At 49.3% G+C, this 16450-nt stretch overlaps 1 protein-coding gene across 1 annotated transcript in view; it reads left to right on the top strand.

The window, feature by feature from the left end:
- Tbc1d2b (TBC1 domain family member 2B) overlaps positions 1-16450 on the top strand; it is a 72758-nt gene that overhangs the window by 30165 nt on the left and 26143 nt on the right. Inside the window, 2 exon segments of the mRNA XM_042697761.1 lie at positions 8288-8456; positions 15937-16100. Of these exon segments, the coding sequence (XP_042553695.1) occupies positions 8288-8456; positions 15937-16100 (333 nt within the window).

The following is a 16450-nucleotide window of genomic DNA, read 5'->3' as shown; positions in this document are numbered from 1 at the left end:
AAGTCCACAGTTGGATAATCTGGGGAACTGTAGGTTTGTCATGCATCCTTTGCTTCTCTAGCCAATCAGGCCTCGGGAGGGCATTTCATGGTCAGCAGGCTGTTGAAGAAGGAAAGGAGGATGAGAGGGGGAAATACTGGCTCCTCTGACCCCCAGCACGGGCTGAATTCGGCTCTGGGATGTGGGGGCCTCTCTACGGATGCAGTGACCATGAGTTAGCCAGATAAAGAGGCAGGAGGATAATGAGATGGGAAAGCTGAGGTCACAGTGCCTGTGAGTCAAGCCAGAGGTCCAGCAGGCCTGCAACGGCCCTGGCAGAGCCTGATGGCCAGCCCTGGGAAGTGGGGCTTGGTCTGGAGCACAGTGGATTGCCTTTGAAGACTGTGTGTACAGAAATGAGACTTAAACGTCTGTCAAGTTTTCAGTGGCTTCTGTGGCCAAGTAATGCAACTCTGGGCCACTGGGCCCATTTCAAGGCCACAATGCAGGAAGTGCAAAAGCAGGAAGTAAAGAACAAAAGGCTGCCAGGTGTTGGTAGCTCACGCTTGTCATCTTAGCTACTCAGGAGGCTGAGATCTGAGGATTGAGGTTCGAAGCCACACCACGCAGGAAAGTCCATCATGTGACTCTATCTCCAATAAACCACTCAGAAAACTGGAAGAGGTGCTGTGGCTCAAGTGGTAGAGCGCTAGCCTTGAGCTGAAGAGCTGAGGGACAGTGCCTAGCTCCAGAGTTTAAGCCCCACCACCACACAGAAAGAAAGAAAAAGAAAAAAAAGGAAGGAAGGAAGGAAAGAAGGGAGGGAGGGAGGGAGGGCAGGCTGAGCCTTTTCATTTCATCATCGGAGAGAAACTGGTTGAAACAAGCCATGCCCCCAGCTCTGATAGGATGATAACATTTTGAGAAGGTTTAGATTAATTTCTGCTTCAGTGAGCAGGAAACCTGGCTCATTTACAAACAGGGTTTTGTCAAGCTTTTGGGCAGTTGATAGGCTAGCACAGCAACTCATGCCATTGAGGAACCCAGGCTGCTTCTGACTCAGTGTTATGTCCTTTGAGCCTGCTGGCTTTCCTACTCGCCTCAGTCACCCTAGGGGTAGCTCCTAGATCAGAAAGAAAATGGTACCCGGAAGCCTGTGGCTTGTGCGTCACTGGCTTGGATTCTGTTGTGGTGATGGTGATTCCTTAGGGTCATGTCCCCTGACAGCAGGGAGTCTGGGCAGCCAGTTTCTGCTGAATGCATGGCCACTATCCAAAGGAAGGTTTCAAGTCAAATGCTGGAATAAGTACTTGGTAGTGAACTGCAGTGTCACAGAATTGTCTGCATTTCTGGGCTCTCTAAAAGGCATGTCATCAGAACAAGAGACAGCTATCTGTGTGGTTGGAAATTCAGCTCTGTGTGTGTGCGAGCGCGTGCGTGTGAGCGTATGCACGCACCAATACTGGGGCTTGAACTCGGGCCTGGATACTATCCCCTACCTTTTTCACTGTAGAACTCTTATCACTTTAGTCGCAGTTCTACTTCTGGCTTTTTGGTGGTTAATTGGAGATAAGTCTCATGGATCCAGGTTCTGGTGGCTCATGCCTGTAATCCTAATCTGAAGGCTAAGATCTGAGGATCACAACTCAAAGTAAGTGCAGGCAAGAAAGTCTATGAGAGTCTTTTTTTTTTTGGTCAGTCATGGGGCTTGAACTCTGGGTCTGGGCGCTGTCCCTCAGCTCTTCAGCTCAAGGCTAGCGCCCTACCATTTAAGCCACAACACACTTCCAGTTTTCTGGTGGTTTATTGGCGATAAGAGTCTCACAGACTTTCCTGTCTAGGCTGGCTTTGAACCGTGATCCCCAGATCTTAGCCTCCTTGTAGCTAGAATTATAGGCATGAGCTACTGGCACCTGGCTCTGTGCGACTCTTATCTCTACTAAATTACCAAAAAAAGCCAGAAATGAAGTTGTGGCTCAAGTGGTAGAGCACTAGCTTGAGCAAAAAGAAGCTCAAGTACAGAGCCCAGGCCCTGAGTTCAAGCCCCAGAACTGGCACTACCCCTACTCCAAAAAAAAAGAGTCTCATGGACTTTCCTACCTAGGCTGGCTTGAAATTGTGATACTCAGATCTCAGCTTCCTCTGTAGGATTACAAGCGTGAGCACAATAGAGGTGGGAGAGGGGAGGAGATGATAGTTGCTCCTCTCAGGCTTGTGCAGGGCTCTGAGCAGAACACGGAGCTGCAAGACGGAGGCATGCCAGTGGTAGCCAAAGGCAGCTTTGGCAACGGCATAGTGGTTGAGTGTCATCTTTTAATGCCATGATCACGTGCCAGATCACAACAGGGGAAGAGGTTGTGAAATGCTACAGAATGCCACTCGATATTTGGAGACACCAGTGATGGTGGTCACCATTTCCCCATGCCTTGCTGAAGAAAGATTAGCACCTGAATGCATCTCCTCATCCCCCAAAGCAATTTGCTGTCTGGCCAGGTCCTTCTGGGAACCAGCCCTGCAGAAGAAGCTGCGGAGGGGGACAGTGGGGAAGTGATCCCTGGCTAAGACTAGCTCATCTTGGGTGGGCCTGATAGAAGCCCAGTGGGGAAGGCTCTGAGACAGTGTGGAGCAGGTGGGGTGTGGCCCCATGGGGACATCAGAGCCAGATCTAGGTGCAAGTCTGAAGGGAAAGGTCTGCTTTGAGCTAGAGCAGTGTAGGATGGGAAGAGGAGGGGAACCAAGGAGTCCAGTGTATAACAACCCCCCCCCCCCCCCAATTCAGGGAGCTTGTTGGAAGGTATCAGGAGAGAGGCAGTCAGGAAAGGACTGTGAAGTTCTGCCATTAAGGACCGTTGAGGCCCCGGCTGTCTCCCGCCAAATCCTCTGAGTCCACAGATGGTCTATCCTGTGTGCTGTGTTATGGAGTACCATCTGCTACCCATTCATTCAGCCCTGTTGCCCAACAGACCGTGTGCCAAGTGTGAGGTCTGCAGCTGGTAGAGAGGCAGGGGGATTCTGGTGCTCAGGCAGGGAACAGAAGGCACACACTGGCGTGCCAGGCAAGCTGGCCCATCCGGGGCTCTCTTTAGATGCCCACCAGGTCCTCACTTGGTCAATCTCTCTGCTTCTCTTCTTCTTCCTCCTCTTCCTCCTCCTCCTTTTCCTCCTCCTCATCTTCCTCCTCCCTTCTTTCTTCTTTTTTTTGTTGTTGTTGACCATAGGGCTCAACTCTGGGCCTGGGCACTTTCCCTCAGTTCTTCAGCTCAAGGCTAGCACTTTACCTACTTGAGCCACAGCACCACTTCCAGCTTTTTCTGTTTATGTGGTGCTGGGGAATCGAACCCAGGGCCTCATGCATGCAAGGCAAGCACTCTGCCTCTGAGCCACCTTCCCAGCCCCTCATGCCTACTTGTTTGTTTGAATTCAAACACACTTTGAGCTGGGTGCTGGTGGCTCAAGCCTGTCATCCCAGCTACTCAGGAGGCTGAGATCTGAGGATCATGGTTTGAAGCCAGCCCAGGCAGAAAGTCCTGTGTATCTCTCATCTCCATTTAACCACAAAACAAAACAAAACAAAACAAAACTGGAAGTAGGGCTATGGTTTGAGTGGTAGAGCACTAGCATTCGGCACAAAAGCTCAGGGACAGTGCGTAGGCCCAGAGTTGAAGTCTCAAGCCCAAAAAACAGCACCAAAAATGAAAAGTTAAAAACAAAAACTCACTTTGGCTCCATTCAGAGTACTCTGCACATCAGAGTGTGCAGTCGTCTCCTGATGCACTGCTGCAAGTCTGGGGCAAGTTTCAGGAAATTCTCATGCTGTGCCCAGCTTGTGCTGTCTGCAGAGGTTGGTGGCGGGGCACCCAGCCCAGCTGCCCTAGGTCCCAGGCAGGAGCAGGGGGGAGAAGGAAGGAGCCGGAGCTTTCTTGCTATGGTCACCAAATTAAGAGGCCACACTGGAATCAAGACTTGCAGTCTCAGCCCTCACATCTGTCACTTAGGCATTGGAAAGTGTGGAACAAAGAGCAGAAGCCAGCATGGTGGACACACATCTGTAATCCTAACTACTCAAGAGGCTGTGATCAGGGGACCCATGTCCAGAGCCAGCCCAGGAAGAAAAGGAGAATCCATATCCAATGAAACAGACTGAAGGCATGGCACCGCTGCCATGAACAAGAAACTCAGCCTGCCTTTTCCCCCACTACAGCTGCAAGAAAAGGAACACTTGCCAAGAGCTAGCCTCTCCTCCTGAGGTCTGGGGGAAACAGTGCCATGTCCTAGTTGGCACTTCCCTTCACTCCTCCGGGGGCCCTGACTGCTAATGTGGAGCCCTGCTTTGAGAAGCAGCCATGTGAGCTGGATGCCAGTGGCGCGCACACCTATCATCCTAGCTACTCAACTGAGATCTAAGGATTGCAGTTTAAAGTCTGCCTGGGCAGGAAGGTCTGTGAGACTCTTCTTTTTTTTTTAAATTTTTTATTGTGAAAATACTGTACAGAGGGGTTACAATTACATGGGCAAGATAATGAGTACATATCTTATCAAGCATTGTAGCCTCCTCCTTTGTTTCCCCTTCCCATCCCTTCCCAGCCTCCCCCCCCCATCCCCCCCCCCCCCCACCAAAGTTACAAAGTTTGTTTTCAACATGACAGCAGCTTGTACTTCTCATTGTTGCAACGGGTCCACCTGTATCCTTATTTAAACGACTTGTTTTTCCCCTTCCCCTCCACAAATTATGCCCACATCAAATACAGTGAGAGCAGGGGTTATACTGTGGGGGAGGGGCTTGTGAGACTAATCTCCAATTAACTGCTAGAAAATAAAAGACTGGCAGTGAAGCTGTTGGCTTCAGTAGTAGAGCACTAGCAAAAATGCTCAGGGATGCCACAACTGGTGGCTCACAACTGTAATCCTAGCTACTCAGGAGGCTCGGAGCCAAGAATCACGGTTCAAAGCCAGCCCAGGCAGGAAAGCCCATGAGACTGTTATCTCTAATTAGTCCCCAGAAATCCGCAAGTGGTGCTGTGGCCCAAAGTGGTAGAGTGCTAGCCTTGAGCAAAAGAGTCCAGGGATAGCGTCCAGGCCTTAAGTTCAAGCCCCACAACCAACAACAGCAACAAAGACAAAAAAAAAAAAAGCTTAGAAGCTCAGAGAGAGCTCCCTATCCCTATCCCTGAGTTCAAGTCCAAGAACAGTTCCCCCCAAAAAACAACAACAAATCAGACAAACTAATTGTAATAGCAAAAACTGTAGTAAGCTGAGAAATAGGCATGTGTGTGTTCTACAGAGCAGCTGATGATTTTTAGAAATGTCTGAGCCTGCTCTTCCCTGGCTCCGCCCCTGCCTGCCCCTCCCCCAGCACCCGGCTTCCTCAGGACCCCTTCCAGGATGGGCTGAGGGTCGCCCAGCGCCAGGGGGTTTCTTGGTCACAGTGGAGGGGCCGCCTCACACCTCCCCTAATGGCCAGCCCCACAGGATGGGGCACCGCACTTGCTGGCTGTGGCAGTGCCCACTTCCTGGCTCAGCTCAGAATGCAAGACTTTGCCCAGCCCGCCTGGCACTCCCACTTGTCTCTGAAACAAAGCCTCCACCTTCCCCCTGCCTCTGGGGGCCAGCGCCACTGACAGTGCCACCTCATCCTGGCCACTGTGCCCCAAACCAGAAGGCCCCACATGTTGCTGCCGGGGCGGGTGGTTTCTAACACGGTGGCTGGGCTTCAGGGTGCTCTGGTGAGGTAGCCAGAGGTGGCTGCATGAGTAGTGTTTGAACTATTTTCTTTTGCTTATGTGGGATGTGTGTCTTCCAGGGCCAGCGCCACCCAGGCCTCCTGGACTTGGCAGTGCTTGGGCCTTTTGGAGGCCTGTCCTAAGTGACTCCTCTGTGCTCTGGGCCCATTAGAAACTGCTTGCTTCTTGGGTTCTAGTGGCCAGCAGTTCTACCCTGATTGTGTTTTCACAGTTAATATAATTGGGAGAATACTTATTAAAGGAGATGCAGTAAAGATCGGCATGGTGGGGCACACCTGTAATCCTAGCATTTGGGAAGCCATGAATTCAAGGAGGATCATAAGTTCAAGACCAACTTGGGCTATTTATAGTGAGACCCTTCTCAAAAAAACTAAAAAGATGGGGCTGGGAAGGTGGCTCAGTGGTAGAGTGCTGGCCTCGCATGCATGAGGCCCTGGGTTCGATTCCTTAGCACCACATAAACAGAAAAGCTGGAAGTGGCACTGTGGCTCAAGTGGTAGAGTATTATCCTTGAGCTGAAGAGCTAAGGGACAGCAACCCAGGCCCAGAGTTCAAGCCCCACAACCAACCAAAAAAAAAAGAAAAGAAAAGAAAAAGAGGTATAGGGGTGCTTGCCTAGCATATACAAGGCCCTGGGCTCAAGCTTCTGCATGGAAGGAAAAAAAGAAGGATGTTTGGATTAGACTGATTATTGTGAAGTAATAGTAAATTCTGTCTATAAACATGTCCTGAAGCATTTGTATCATTTGGGAGAATACAAAGTGTATTAGGAAATGTTTGGAGCAAAATTTTCCTTAAAAAGTAAATTTTGGTGGATACTGGTAGCTCATGCTACTTAGGAAGCTGAGAGCAGAGGATTGAGATTTGAGGCCAGCCCTGGGCAGGAAAATCTATGATACCCTTATCTTCAATTAACAAAAAGCTGGAAATGGTGCTGTGGCTCAAAGTGATAGAGCACTAGCCTTAGCACAAAAGCTCAGAGACAGCGCTCAGGCCCTGGGTTCACACCCCAGGACTGATTAAAAAAAAAAAAAAAGTAACCTTTGATCATAGGAGAATCTATGCAAAAAAGAATAACCTGTTAACTCCTCTATTGATTTCTTCACTTCCTGTTCCATGACTACTTTCCTTCTTTCATTGATAATACCCATTCATCTTTCTTCCTTCCTTCCTCTTTCCTTCCTTCCTTCCTTCCTTCCTTCCTTCCTTCCTTCCTTCCTTCCTTCCTTCCTTCCTTCCTTCCTTCCTTCCTTCCTTTCTCTCTCTTTCTCTTTCTCTCTCTTTCTTTATCTCTTTCTTTCTTTCTTGTTGATTGTAGGGCTTGAACTCTGGGTCTGGGCTCTTCAGCTCAAGGCTAGCGCTCTACCACTCGAGCCAAAGCACCACTTCTGGTTTTCTGGTGGATTTTTGGGAGATTAGAGTCTCATGGACTTTCCTGCCTGGGCTGGCTTTGAATCATGATCCTCAGATCTCAACCTCCTGAGCAACTAGAATGACAGGTGTGAACCACCAGCGCCCAGCCCCACTCATCTTATTACTCATTCATGTAACAAAATGCCATTATTGTGAAAATCGGCACTGAAGAGGAAGTTTTGAAAGTTGGTCGTGGGCGCACTTTAGCATCCGGGCACTTGCCTGTGAATTCACTGAGTTCTCTCTGTGATGTACTCACTTACTGTGCAGATAGTAGCAGAGATGTTTTTTTTCCATTTTTCTTAGAAGAAAAGGCGTAGGCTATAACCTGACCCTTGCTTTGCTTTTCCCCTGTAATGCTTTGTCGTGGACATGCCGAGGAGCAGTATAGGTGTGTGGAGCATGGCCCCAGGTTTATGCCAAGGCTGCTGCTGATCAACAGGGCTGCAGAAAATCTTTACCTTTCTCTCCCCAGGCCAGTGCAGTTAAGTTTTTGATGGTTTGAAATGGTTTACAAGTACCAAAGCCGCCCACACATTGTTTTATATACTATCCATTGAAAGTGTGTGATTGTACCAGATGCTGGTAGCTCATGCTTGTAATTCTGGCTGCTCAGGAAGCTGAGATCTGAGGTGAGGTTTGAAGCCAGCCCAGGTGGGAAAGTCTGTGAGGCTCTTTTTTTTATTGCTAGTCCTGGGCTTGAACTGAGGGCCTGGGCACTGTCCCTGAGCTTCTTTTGCTTAAGGCTAACACTCTACCACTTGAGCCACAGCACCACTTCTGGCCTTTTCTGTGTATGTGGTACTGGGGAATGGAATCCAGGGCTTCATGCATGCTAGGCAAGCACCCTACCATTAAGCCACATTCCCAGCCCTGAGACTCTTTATCTCTAATTAACCAGCGAAAAGCTGGAAGTAGAGCTGTGATGCAAGTGGTAGTGTGGTGGAACCCCAGCCTTGAGCAAAACAGCTAAGGGACAGTGGCTGGGCTCTGAGTTCAAGCCCCAGTACCAGCACGCGCACACGCCCGCCCGCCTGATATTTTACAGAGTTGAGATTGTTACAGACTGTATCAAGTCGGTGTTTCATGTAGGATACAAGCATAATGTGGAAGCTTTGAGTCACTGATAATATGGTTGCTTGCCTTTGTTTCAGATATGATTTACCCACATCCAAATGCTTCTGCAGAAAAAGCCAGAAATGTCCTCGCTGTGGAAACTGTTCCTGGAGAGCTGGTGGGAGACCAGGCTGCAAGCCAGCCAGCCTCCGGCCACCCCAACGCCATTAACTTCTACTCTCTGAAGCAGTGGGGGAATGAGCTCAAGTAAGTCTTTAGGAAACAGCATATGGCATTGAACCAGATTATCTCTGATGGTGCCTGGTGCATGTTTACCACCTGACATTTGTGAAGGTTCTTTGTTCTTTACGCCATACTATCCCTTAGGCTATTATTGTTATTTGTTTGTTTGTTTAGCTTGTAAAGTAGCATGCCTCTTCTGCATTGATGCCATAAATAATGGCTTACTCTGAGAGCTAGGTCAGATGGTTGAGGTTTTACAGACTGAAACTGGAGAAGTCATGTGTCTAAAATCACAAGGCTCCCAGCCTGTGGCCTCCTTCCTTCTCCAGGCCTGGCCCAGCTCTGCTTGTGCATGGCCTCATAGAGAATAGGGAGATATAGTTCACATACCATACAATTTACTCACTAAAAATGTATACTTTGGACCAGTGTTGGTAGCTCTCACGTATAATCCCAGCCACTCAGGAGATTGACAACTGAAGATTGAGGTACAAAGATAGAGCAGAAAAATTCATGAGACTTTCTGTTGTTGTTGGTTGTGGGACTTGAACTCAGGCCTGGCCACAGTCGCTGAGCTTTTTCACTCGAGGCTAGCAAGCTACAGTTTTCTGGTTCCTGACCAAGTTGGCTTTGAAGCACAGTCCTCAGATCTTAGCCTCCCGAGTAGCTAGGATTATAGGCATAAGTCACCAATGCCCAGGTTCATGAGACTCTTATTCCCAATTAACTACCAAAAAGCTGGAAGTGGAGCTACGGCTCAAGTGAAAAAAGCTTGAGTGAAAGAAGCTAAGGGAGAGTGGAAAGCGTGAGGCCGTGTTCAAGCTCCAGTATTGGCAGTATTGGTTATTTATTTTTTTTTAGGATATCACAGAACTGGTGCAAACCTCATCCCAGTCAATTTGAAAACATTTTCGTCTCCTCCAGGAGGACTCTGTACGCCTTTGCAGTCCCTTCCTATTTCCACCCCTCCCCCACCTCTCATCCACTTCCTGTTTCTCTGGATTAGTTTATTCTTGACCTCTTATCAGAGTGGAAAGTGTCCCACCTGAGCCCTGGCGGGTGACTTCTCCACTGCAGTGTTTTCACGGTTTGCCTGTGCTGGCACGTCTCAGCACCGCATTTCTGTGGCTATGCCACTTGTCATACGCTGTTTCCTGAGTGTCTACTCCTCACACGTGGATGTTTAAGTGGTTTCCACTCCCCCCTCCCCTGGCACTGAGGATTGATCCTAGTGCCTTGCCCTTGCTAGGTAAGCACTCTTCCACAGGAGCCAGGCCCCTTACCCTTTACTGATTTATTTTTGTGCCAGTCCTGGGACTTGAACTCAGAGCCTGGGCACAAGGCTAGTGTTTGTTTGTTTGTTTTTGTTTTGGGGGGGGTCTGGTCATGGGGCCTGAACTCTGGGCCTGGGCGCTGTCCCTCAGCTCTTCAGCTCAAGGCTAGTGCTCTACCACTTGAGCCACAGTGCCACTTCGGGCTTTTTTTTTTTTTTCTGCTTATGTGGTGCTGAGGAATCGAACCCAGGGCCTCATGCATGCAAGGCAAGCGCTCTACCACTGAGCCACCTTCCCAGCCCCACAAGGCTAGTGTTCTACCACTTGAACCTCAGCTCTCTTTCTGGCTTGTTTGGTGCTTAAGTGGTGATAAGAATGTCCATGGACTGGGCTGGGAAGGTGGCTCAGTGGTAGAGCGCTTGCCTTTCATGCCTGAGGCCCTGGGTTCAATTCCTCAACACCACATTGGCAAAAAAAAGCCAGAAGTGGCGTTGCAGCTCAAGTGGTAGAGCGCTAGCCTTGAGCTGAAGAGCTGAGGGACAGCGCCCAGGCCCAGGGTTCAGGCCCCACGACCGGACCCCCCCCCCCAAAAAAAAGAATGTCATGGACTCTCCTGCCTGTGCTGTTTTTGAATGAGATCACTCCCTCTGCCCAGACTGGCCTCAAGACCCTCCCAAATAGCTGGAATTACAGACATGAGCCACCACATCTGACCAATGGCTTCCATTTGGTGTACACGTTTTCTTGGTGTACATGTTTTGTTGTTTTTGTTTTGTTTTGTGGCAGTCCTGGGGCTTGAACTCAGAGCCTGGACACTGTCCCTGAGCCACTTTGCTCAAGGCTAGTGCTCTACCACTTGAGCCACAGCTACTTTTGGTGGTTAATTAGAGATAAGAGTTTCACAGACTTTCTTGCCTCGACTGGCTCTGAACCTTGATCTTCCTATCTCAGCCACCCGAGTAGCTGGGATTATAGATGTGAGTCACTAGTGTCTAGCTTGTGTATTGTGTATAAGTTTATGTGGACACACAGTTTGACTTCTTTTTGACGTTGGCTTAGAAAAGACCTAGACTGACTAGGTCTTGTGTGTGTGCGCACACGTGTGTCCTAGTCCTAGGACTTGAACTCAGGGCCTGTGTGATGTCCAGTGAGCTTTTTTGTTCAAGACTGGTGCCCTATCACTTGAACCACAGCTCTTATTCCAGCCTTTTGCTGTTTAATTGAAGATAAGAATCTCACAGACTTTTCTACCTGGACGGGCTTCAAACTGCAAGCCTCATATCTCAGCCTCCTGGATAGCTAGGTTCCAGGCAGGAGTCGAGTCCGTGGGCCTGGCTTGCCAGATCTTAAGTAACCTTCAGAGGAGATGTTGCAGCATTTGAGACCCCACAGCAACACGTGCAACCCTCCGCTCCTCACCAGCCCTTCGTGTCCATCCTCCGACAGCAACCTGGCTGGTGTCTACTTGTGGTTTTAGTTTGCATTTTCCTAAGGACTGATGCCATTGTGCATCTTTCTCTCTGTGTGGTGTGTGGACTGGCCAACGGAAGCCACAGCCCTTTTAAGAGCCTCCGGCCATTTTCACTGGTGTTGGCTTTTTGGTGTTGACTTCCATGTCTTTGGATTGAGGTGTGAAACACCACATCTATAGCCATCAGAGCCTCAGGAGCCTGGGCTGCACTAGACACCTGGCAGCTTCCTCTTTCCCTCCCTCCCTCCCTCCCTCCCTCATTTCCTTCTTCCCTCTTTTCCTTCTTCTCTCTTTCTTTCTTCCTTTTCCTTTCTTTCTTTCTTTTTCCTTTCTTTCTTTCTCTCTCTCTTTCTTTCTTTCTCTCCCTCCCTCTCTCCTTCCCTCTTTCTTTTATTCTTTCTTTCTTTCTCTCTCTCCCTCTCCCTCCTTCCCTCGCTCCTTCCCCCCTCCTCTTTCTCTCTCTTTCTTTCTCTCTCTCTCTCTTTCTTTCTTTCTCTCTCTCTCTTTCTTTCTCTTTATTTTCCTTCCTTCCTTCTTCCTTTTTTTTTGTGTGCCAGTACTGGGGTTTGAACACAGGGCCTGGGCATTGTCCTTGAGTTTTTTCACTCAAGGCTAGCTGTGGCTCCACTCTTCCTGCTTCTTCTTGCTTAATTGGGAATAAGAGCCTCATGAATTTTCCTTCCCCAGCTGGCTTTGAACTGCAATCCTCAAGATCTCAGCCTCCTGATTAGCTAGGATTTACAGGTATGAGCCCTAATTCTTTTTCTCCTCAGCAATCCAGTTTCTTGCTTCTCATTAGAGAAGTGATGGCTTTGGTTTATAGACCTTCATCATGGGACACAGCCTTGGGTGCTGATTAGGGGAGGAGGTGACAGTAAAAGAGCAGCTGGAGGCCAGGGAGGCACGGGATGAAGGAACCAGTAGAGTTGCACCTGTCTGAACACTCAAGTTTTTATTTAGATGTTTTTCGGGGGAGGGGAAGAGTAGTTCTGGGGTTTGAACTCGGGGCCTGAACTTGTTGGACATGCGCTCTGCGACTTCATCCAGTATTGTTTATGCCAGTTCAATTGGTAGATATACTCATCTGTCAGTGGCTTGGAGAAAGGCCTTTGGGGGACACTTGTCCCAGAGCCTGGGAACAGAAAGACTCCACATCAGAAGAAAACATTTCCTAGTATTAGACATTGATATTCCAGGCTTAAGTGTCAACTAAAGTTGGATAAAATAAAAATCATTCTCTCATATTTTCCAGTTTGAAAGCTAGCTTATTGGACAGCAGTGGGATTAGTGTGCTCTGACTACTGTGCCAAATTACTCTGAATTTGGTGGCTTAGCTGCCAGATTACCACAAACTTGGTGGCTCAACAGGGCACTAGTGGCTCTTGCCTATAATCCTGGCTACTCAGGAGGCTGAGATCTGAGGACTGTGGTTCAAACCCAGCCAAGGTAGGAAAGCCCTTGAGACTCCTATCTCCAATGAGCCACCAAAAGGCCAGAAGAAGAGGTTTGGCTCAAGTGGTAGAATGCTAGCTTTGAACAAAAAAGGCTAAGGGACAGTGTCTAGACCCTGAGTTGAAGTCCGTGGATCATCAGTCAACAAAATAAAACTGAATGACTCACAATATATATTATTGTTCCAGAGGCATGAAGTCCAAAGTCACCTTTGTTGGCTAAAATGAAGGCATTAGTAGACCTGCTTCCTTCTGTAGCTCCAGGAAGGATTCGTTTCTGGAGCCCGCAGCTTTGGCAGCTACTAGCCTTCCTTCTACCCCTTCCCCTCCCCAATCTCTGGTCCAGTCTCTCTTCCTCTTCCTTTGTTAGATCTCTGCTTCCTCTCAGGACACTGGCAGTTTAGATGAACCATTAGTTCAATCCCATCTGCCAAGTGTATCTTGGCATATAAGGTAACAACCATCAGTGAAGTCGGGGACTTGGAGGTGGGTGGAGTGGCAGATGGGCTGTATTTGATCTACCACAATGACCCCTTCCCCTTTCTCCTGCCTCCTCAGTCCCTCTGAGTCCCCAGTTGAGGTGGGGCCGGTGGCCAGGTCCCTGGGGAGCAGAGCTTGCAAGGCCTTCCTGAGCTTGTGTGTCTGCTGAGCGCCTCTGCCCTCTTCTGTTTTTCCTCTGGTGTGGGAACAGCCACCCTCCGGCTTCTCACGTGCCTTAGATTCAGTACTGGGTGGTGAAAGGCATGCACAGGTGGGCTTGTAAAAACAAAGGCCCATAGTGCTGCAGGGTTAAAGTGAAAAAGTCTTTCCTGTCATCTCTGGTCTAGCCCTGGAAGTGAAGGCACCCATGGGAAGATTGCACAGATTGCACCTGGCACTGGCTCAGGGCCTTGGAATCCCACTCACTTGCCCCGGAATACAGCTATGTGGCCTGCTGCACCGGAGGGTGACTGTCGGGGATGGCCGAGGGCTGGCTCCCCGTGCCCCTCGGCACTGAGGGGGTTAAGCAGTCACTAATCTTGAGTGTCCTTGTGAGGGCTTCTGCTCTACACCCTGTTCAGCTATGTGGAAGAACCTGATTTATGTAATTCACAGTTTCCTGCTGTGACCACTGCTTGCTTCTGCTTTTCTCTCCTTTCACATTGTCTCCCCCTCCGCATTCTCTCTTGTCCCCATATCTCTGGCTCCTCGGGAGAATGCATCTGAGAAGTTGAGTTAATTTGCATACAGGAGGCCATGCCCACTTTATCTGGATGGCTATGGCCAATCACAGACCTGCTCCCCCTTTTGTTTATTTTTCTGCGATCCAGGGGAGGGAGCTGAGTGGCCCCCTATTCTCTTGTCCACATGTCCCAACAACTAGAAACCTCCACCCCGCCACATCCTTCCACGAACACTGGAAAGGTAACAGTGCCCAAAACCAGGCTGGCAAGGAGCCATTTCTAGAGCCATTTCCCAACCCTTGTCTCAGTGATTGAGTTCCTGCTGGTTGTCAGGATTCAAGGGCAGGTCACTCACCTGCAGAGACCCATGTAATGCAGTCTGTACATTTGGAAAGGTGGCTGGGGTTGGTGTCGCCTCAGGCCTGGCTGTAGCTGCAGGAGGTGTTGTGTTGTCTGTAGAGCCTGATTTACCACCTGGAATCAGAGCGCCCATCATCAGGGGATGGCCTGTAAACCAGTGCAAAGAACCTGTGCAAGTGGATCAGACTCCGCAGGGCAGTGCCGGTCACACGCCTGCACCCAGTGAGGCCTCTGCCGGCCGCCATGAGTGCCCCGCTGAGAAGCCCGCACCGCAGTGACTCCTCCCTGTTGCACCGTCAGGCCTTGAGGTTCTCCAGGGACTGATGAAGCAGTGTTTTAACTTCAAGAGGTTTTTGTTGTGTTTTGTGTTGTGTTGTTTTCTTCCTTCCCTGTGCCAGAGCTGGAACTCAGGGTCCTGAACTCTCTTGGTTTACTTGCTAACAGTTGGTACGCCACCACTTGAGCTACTCCTCCAGCCTGGCATTTTGCTGATTAATTGGAGATGGAGTTTCTCTTACTTTTCTGCCTGGGCTAGCATCAAATGTTGATCCTCCAGATCTTATCCTTCTAAATACTAGGATTACAGGCATGAGCCTCTGGGCTCTTGTTTGAATTTTATCTTTCTGGCTGTTCATTCCCCCACCTCCCCCCCCTGTAAATTTTCTCTGTGGAGGAGGAGGTACTAGGTTTTAAACTCAGGACCTTGTACTTAGTGAGCTCCCCCCTCCCCCCAGCACACAGATAACACAGGTTCTATCAATTGAACCATACTTCCAATCCAGCATTTTGCTGGTTAATTGGAGATGGAGTCTTATAAACTTTCCTGCGTGAGCTGGGTTTGAACCAGTTTCAACCTCCTGAGTAGTTAAGATTATAGTGTGAGCCACTAGCACTGGTCCAGCTCTGAATTTTGAGATAGGGTCTTACTCCCTGCTCAGGCACTGGCCTGGTGCAATCTACCTATGTTAAGCTTCCCAGTAGGCAGCTAGGGTGACAGCAGGCACCGGTACCACTGCACCCAGCTCCTGCTGGAGAAGGGGTCACAACTAAACAGCACAGGAATAGCTGGAATCCTTCTCCGTTTCTTCTGTGTTCTTGCTCTCTGGCAAGTTGGTTAGTATTCCATGACTGATGATTAGTATGTGTGAATTTTTTAGTAGTTTAATTGCACACATGTAGCCTTAAATAGTCTATTAATAAAAAAGATGATGATAATCTATTAAGACTTTAAGCCATGCTGCGCTCTACTCACCATTCTTCAGTTTTCGCCTTCAGTGTTTACAAATGTCTCTCTCTAAACCTGTAACTTGAGGAAGTACATTCCAAAACAATGTGCCGGTGTTTGGGTTTCTGGGGGAGGCCCAGTGCCCAGCCGGCACTTGCACATGTTGGTGGAATGAGCTGTGTAGCACCCTGTTGTTACACAGCTCTGCAGTGTATCTGGTCTCTGCTGGCAGATGCTGAGATGGTTCCGTTCTTGCTCACACAGATACTGTTGCAGTCAGTGCTCCTCCTTGTATGACTGTGTAAGGCGTTCCTGAAGTAAATGCTGGGACCAGGGGCGATGGGGCCGGGAGGCAGCACCCCAGCCTTTGTAGACACTGCTGATAATAGTTCCCACTTGTACTCACACCTGTGGCCTGTAAGAACCTCCCTTTCCCCACATCCTCACCAGCGTTTGGTATTACCATGCCTTTTCATTTTTGCCACTTCTATGCACATGAAGATTCATTCTGTTTTACATTTCCTTGTTGTTAACCTATCACATTGCTGTCTTCCCCCTAGAAATTCAATGTCCTCTTTCCGTCCCGGGAGAGGGCATAATGACAGCCGGAGGACTGTGTTTTATACCAGCGAGGAATGGGAACTTTTAGACCCACCCCCGAAGGATCTGGAAGAGCCTGTGGCACAGGAAGAAAAAAAGAAGCCGATGCCCGAGGGAAGCAGAGGTACCACTTCCCATGCTGGCCCTCGCACGCACAGTGACATGCGTGGGACACACTTTGTTGGCAGCCATTTCTGGAGGCTGAAAGCCTACTGGGGGCCTTAGTTCTCTGCAGAAAGGCTTGAAAAACAAACTACTATAAGAAATAGGTGGGCCAGGAGTTAGTGGCTCATGCCTGTAATCTAGCTACTCAGGAGGCTTAGATCTGAGGATCGTGGTTCAAAGCCAGCCCGGGCAGGAAAGTCCGTGAGACTCTTATCTCCAATAAACCACTCAAAAAACTGAAAGTGGCACTGTGGCTCAAGTGGTAGAGCACTAGCCTTGAGCTGAAGAGCTGAGGGATAGTGCCTTGGC

This window comes from Dipodomys spectabilis, unplaced genomic scaffold (genome assembly GCF_019054845.1).
Source record: "Dipodomys spectabilis isolate Male_0828 unplaced genomic scaffold, ASM1905484v1 ptg000228l, whole genome shotgun sequence".
NCBI lineage: Eukaryota > Metazoa > Chordata > Mammalia > Rodentia > Heteromyidae > Dipodomys > Dipodomys spectabilis.
This window is presented reverse-complemented; position numbering and strand designations above follow the sequence as displayed.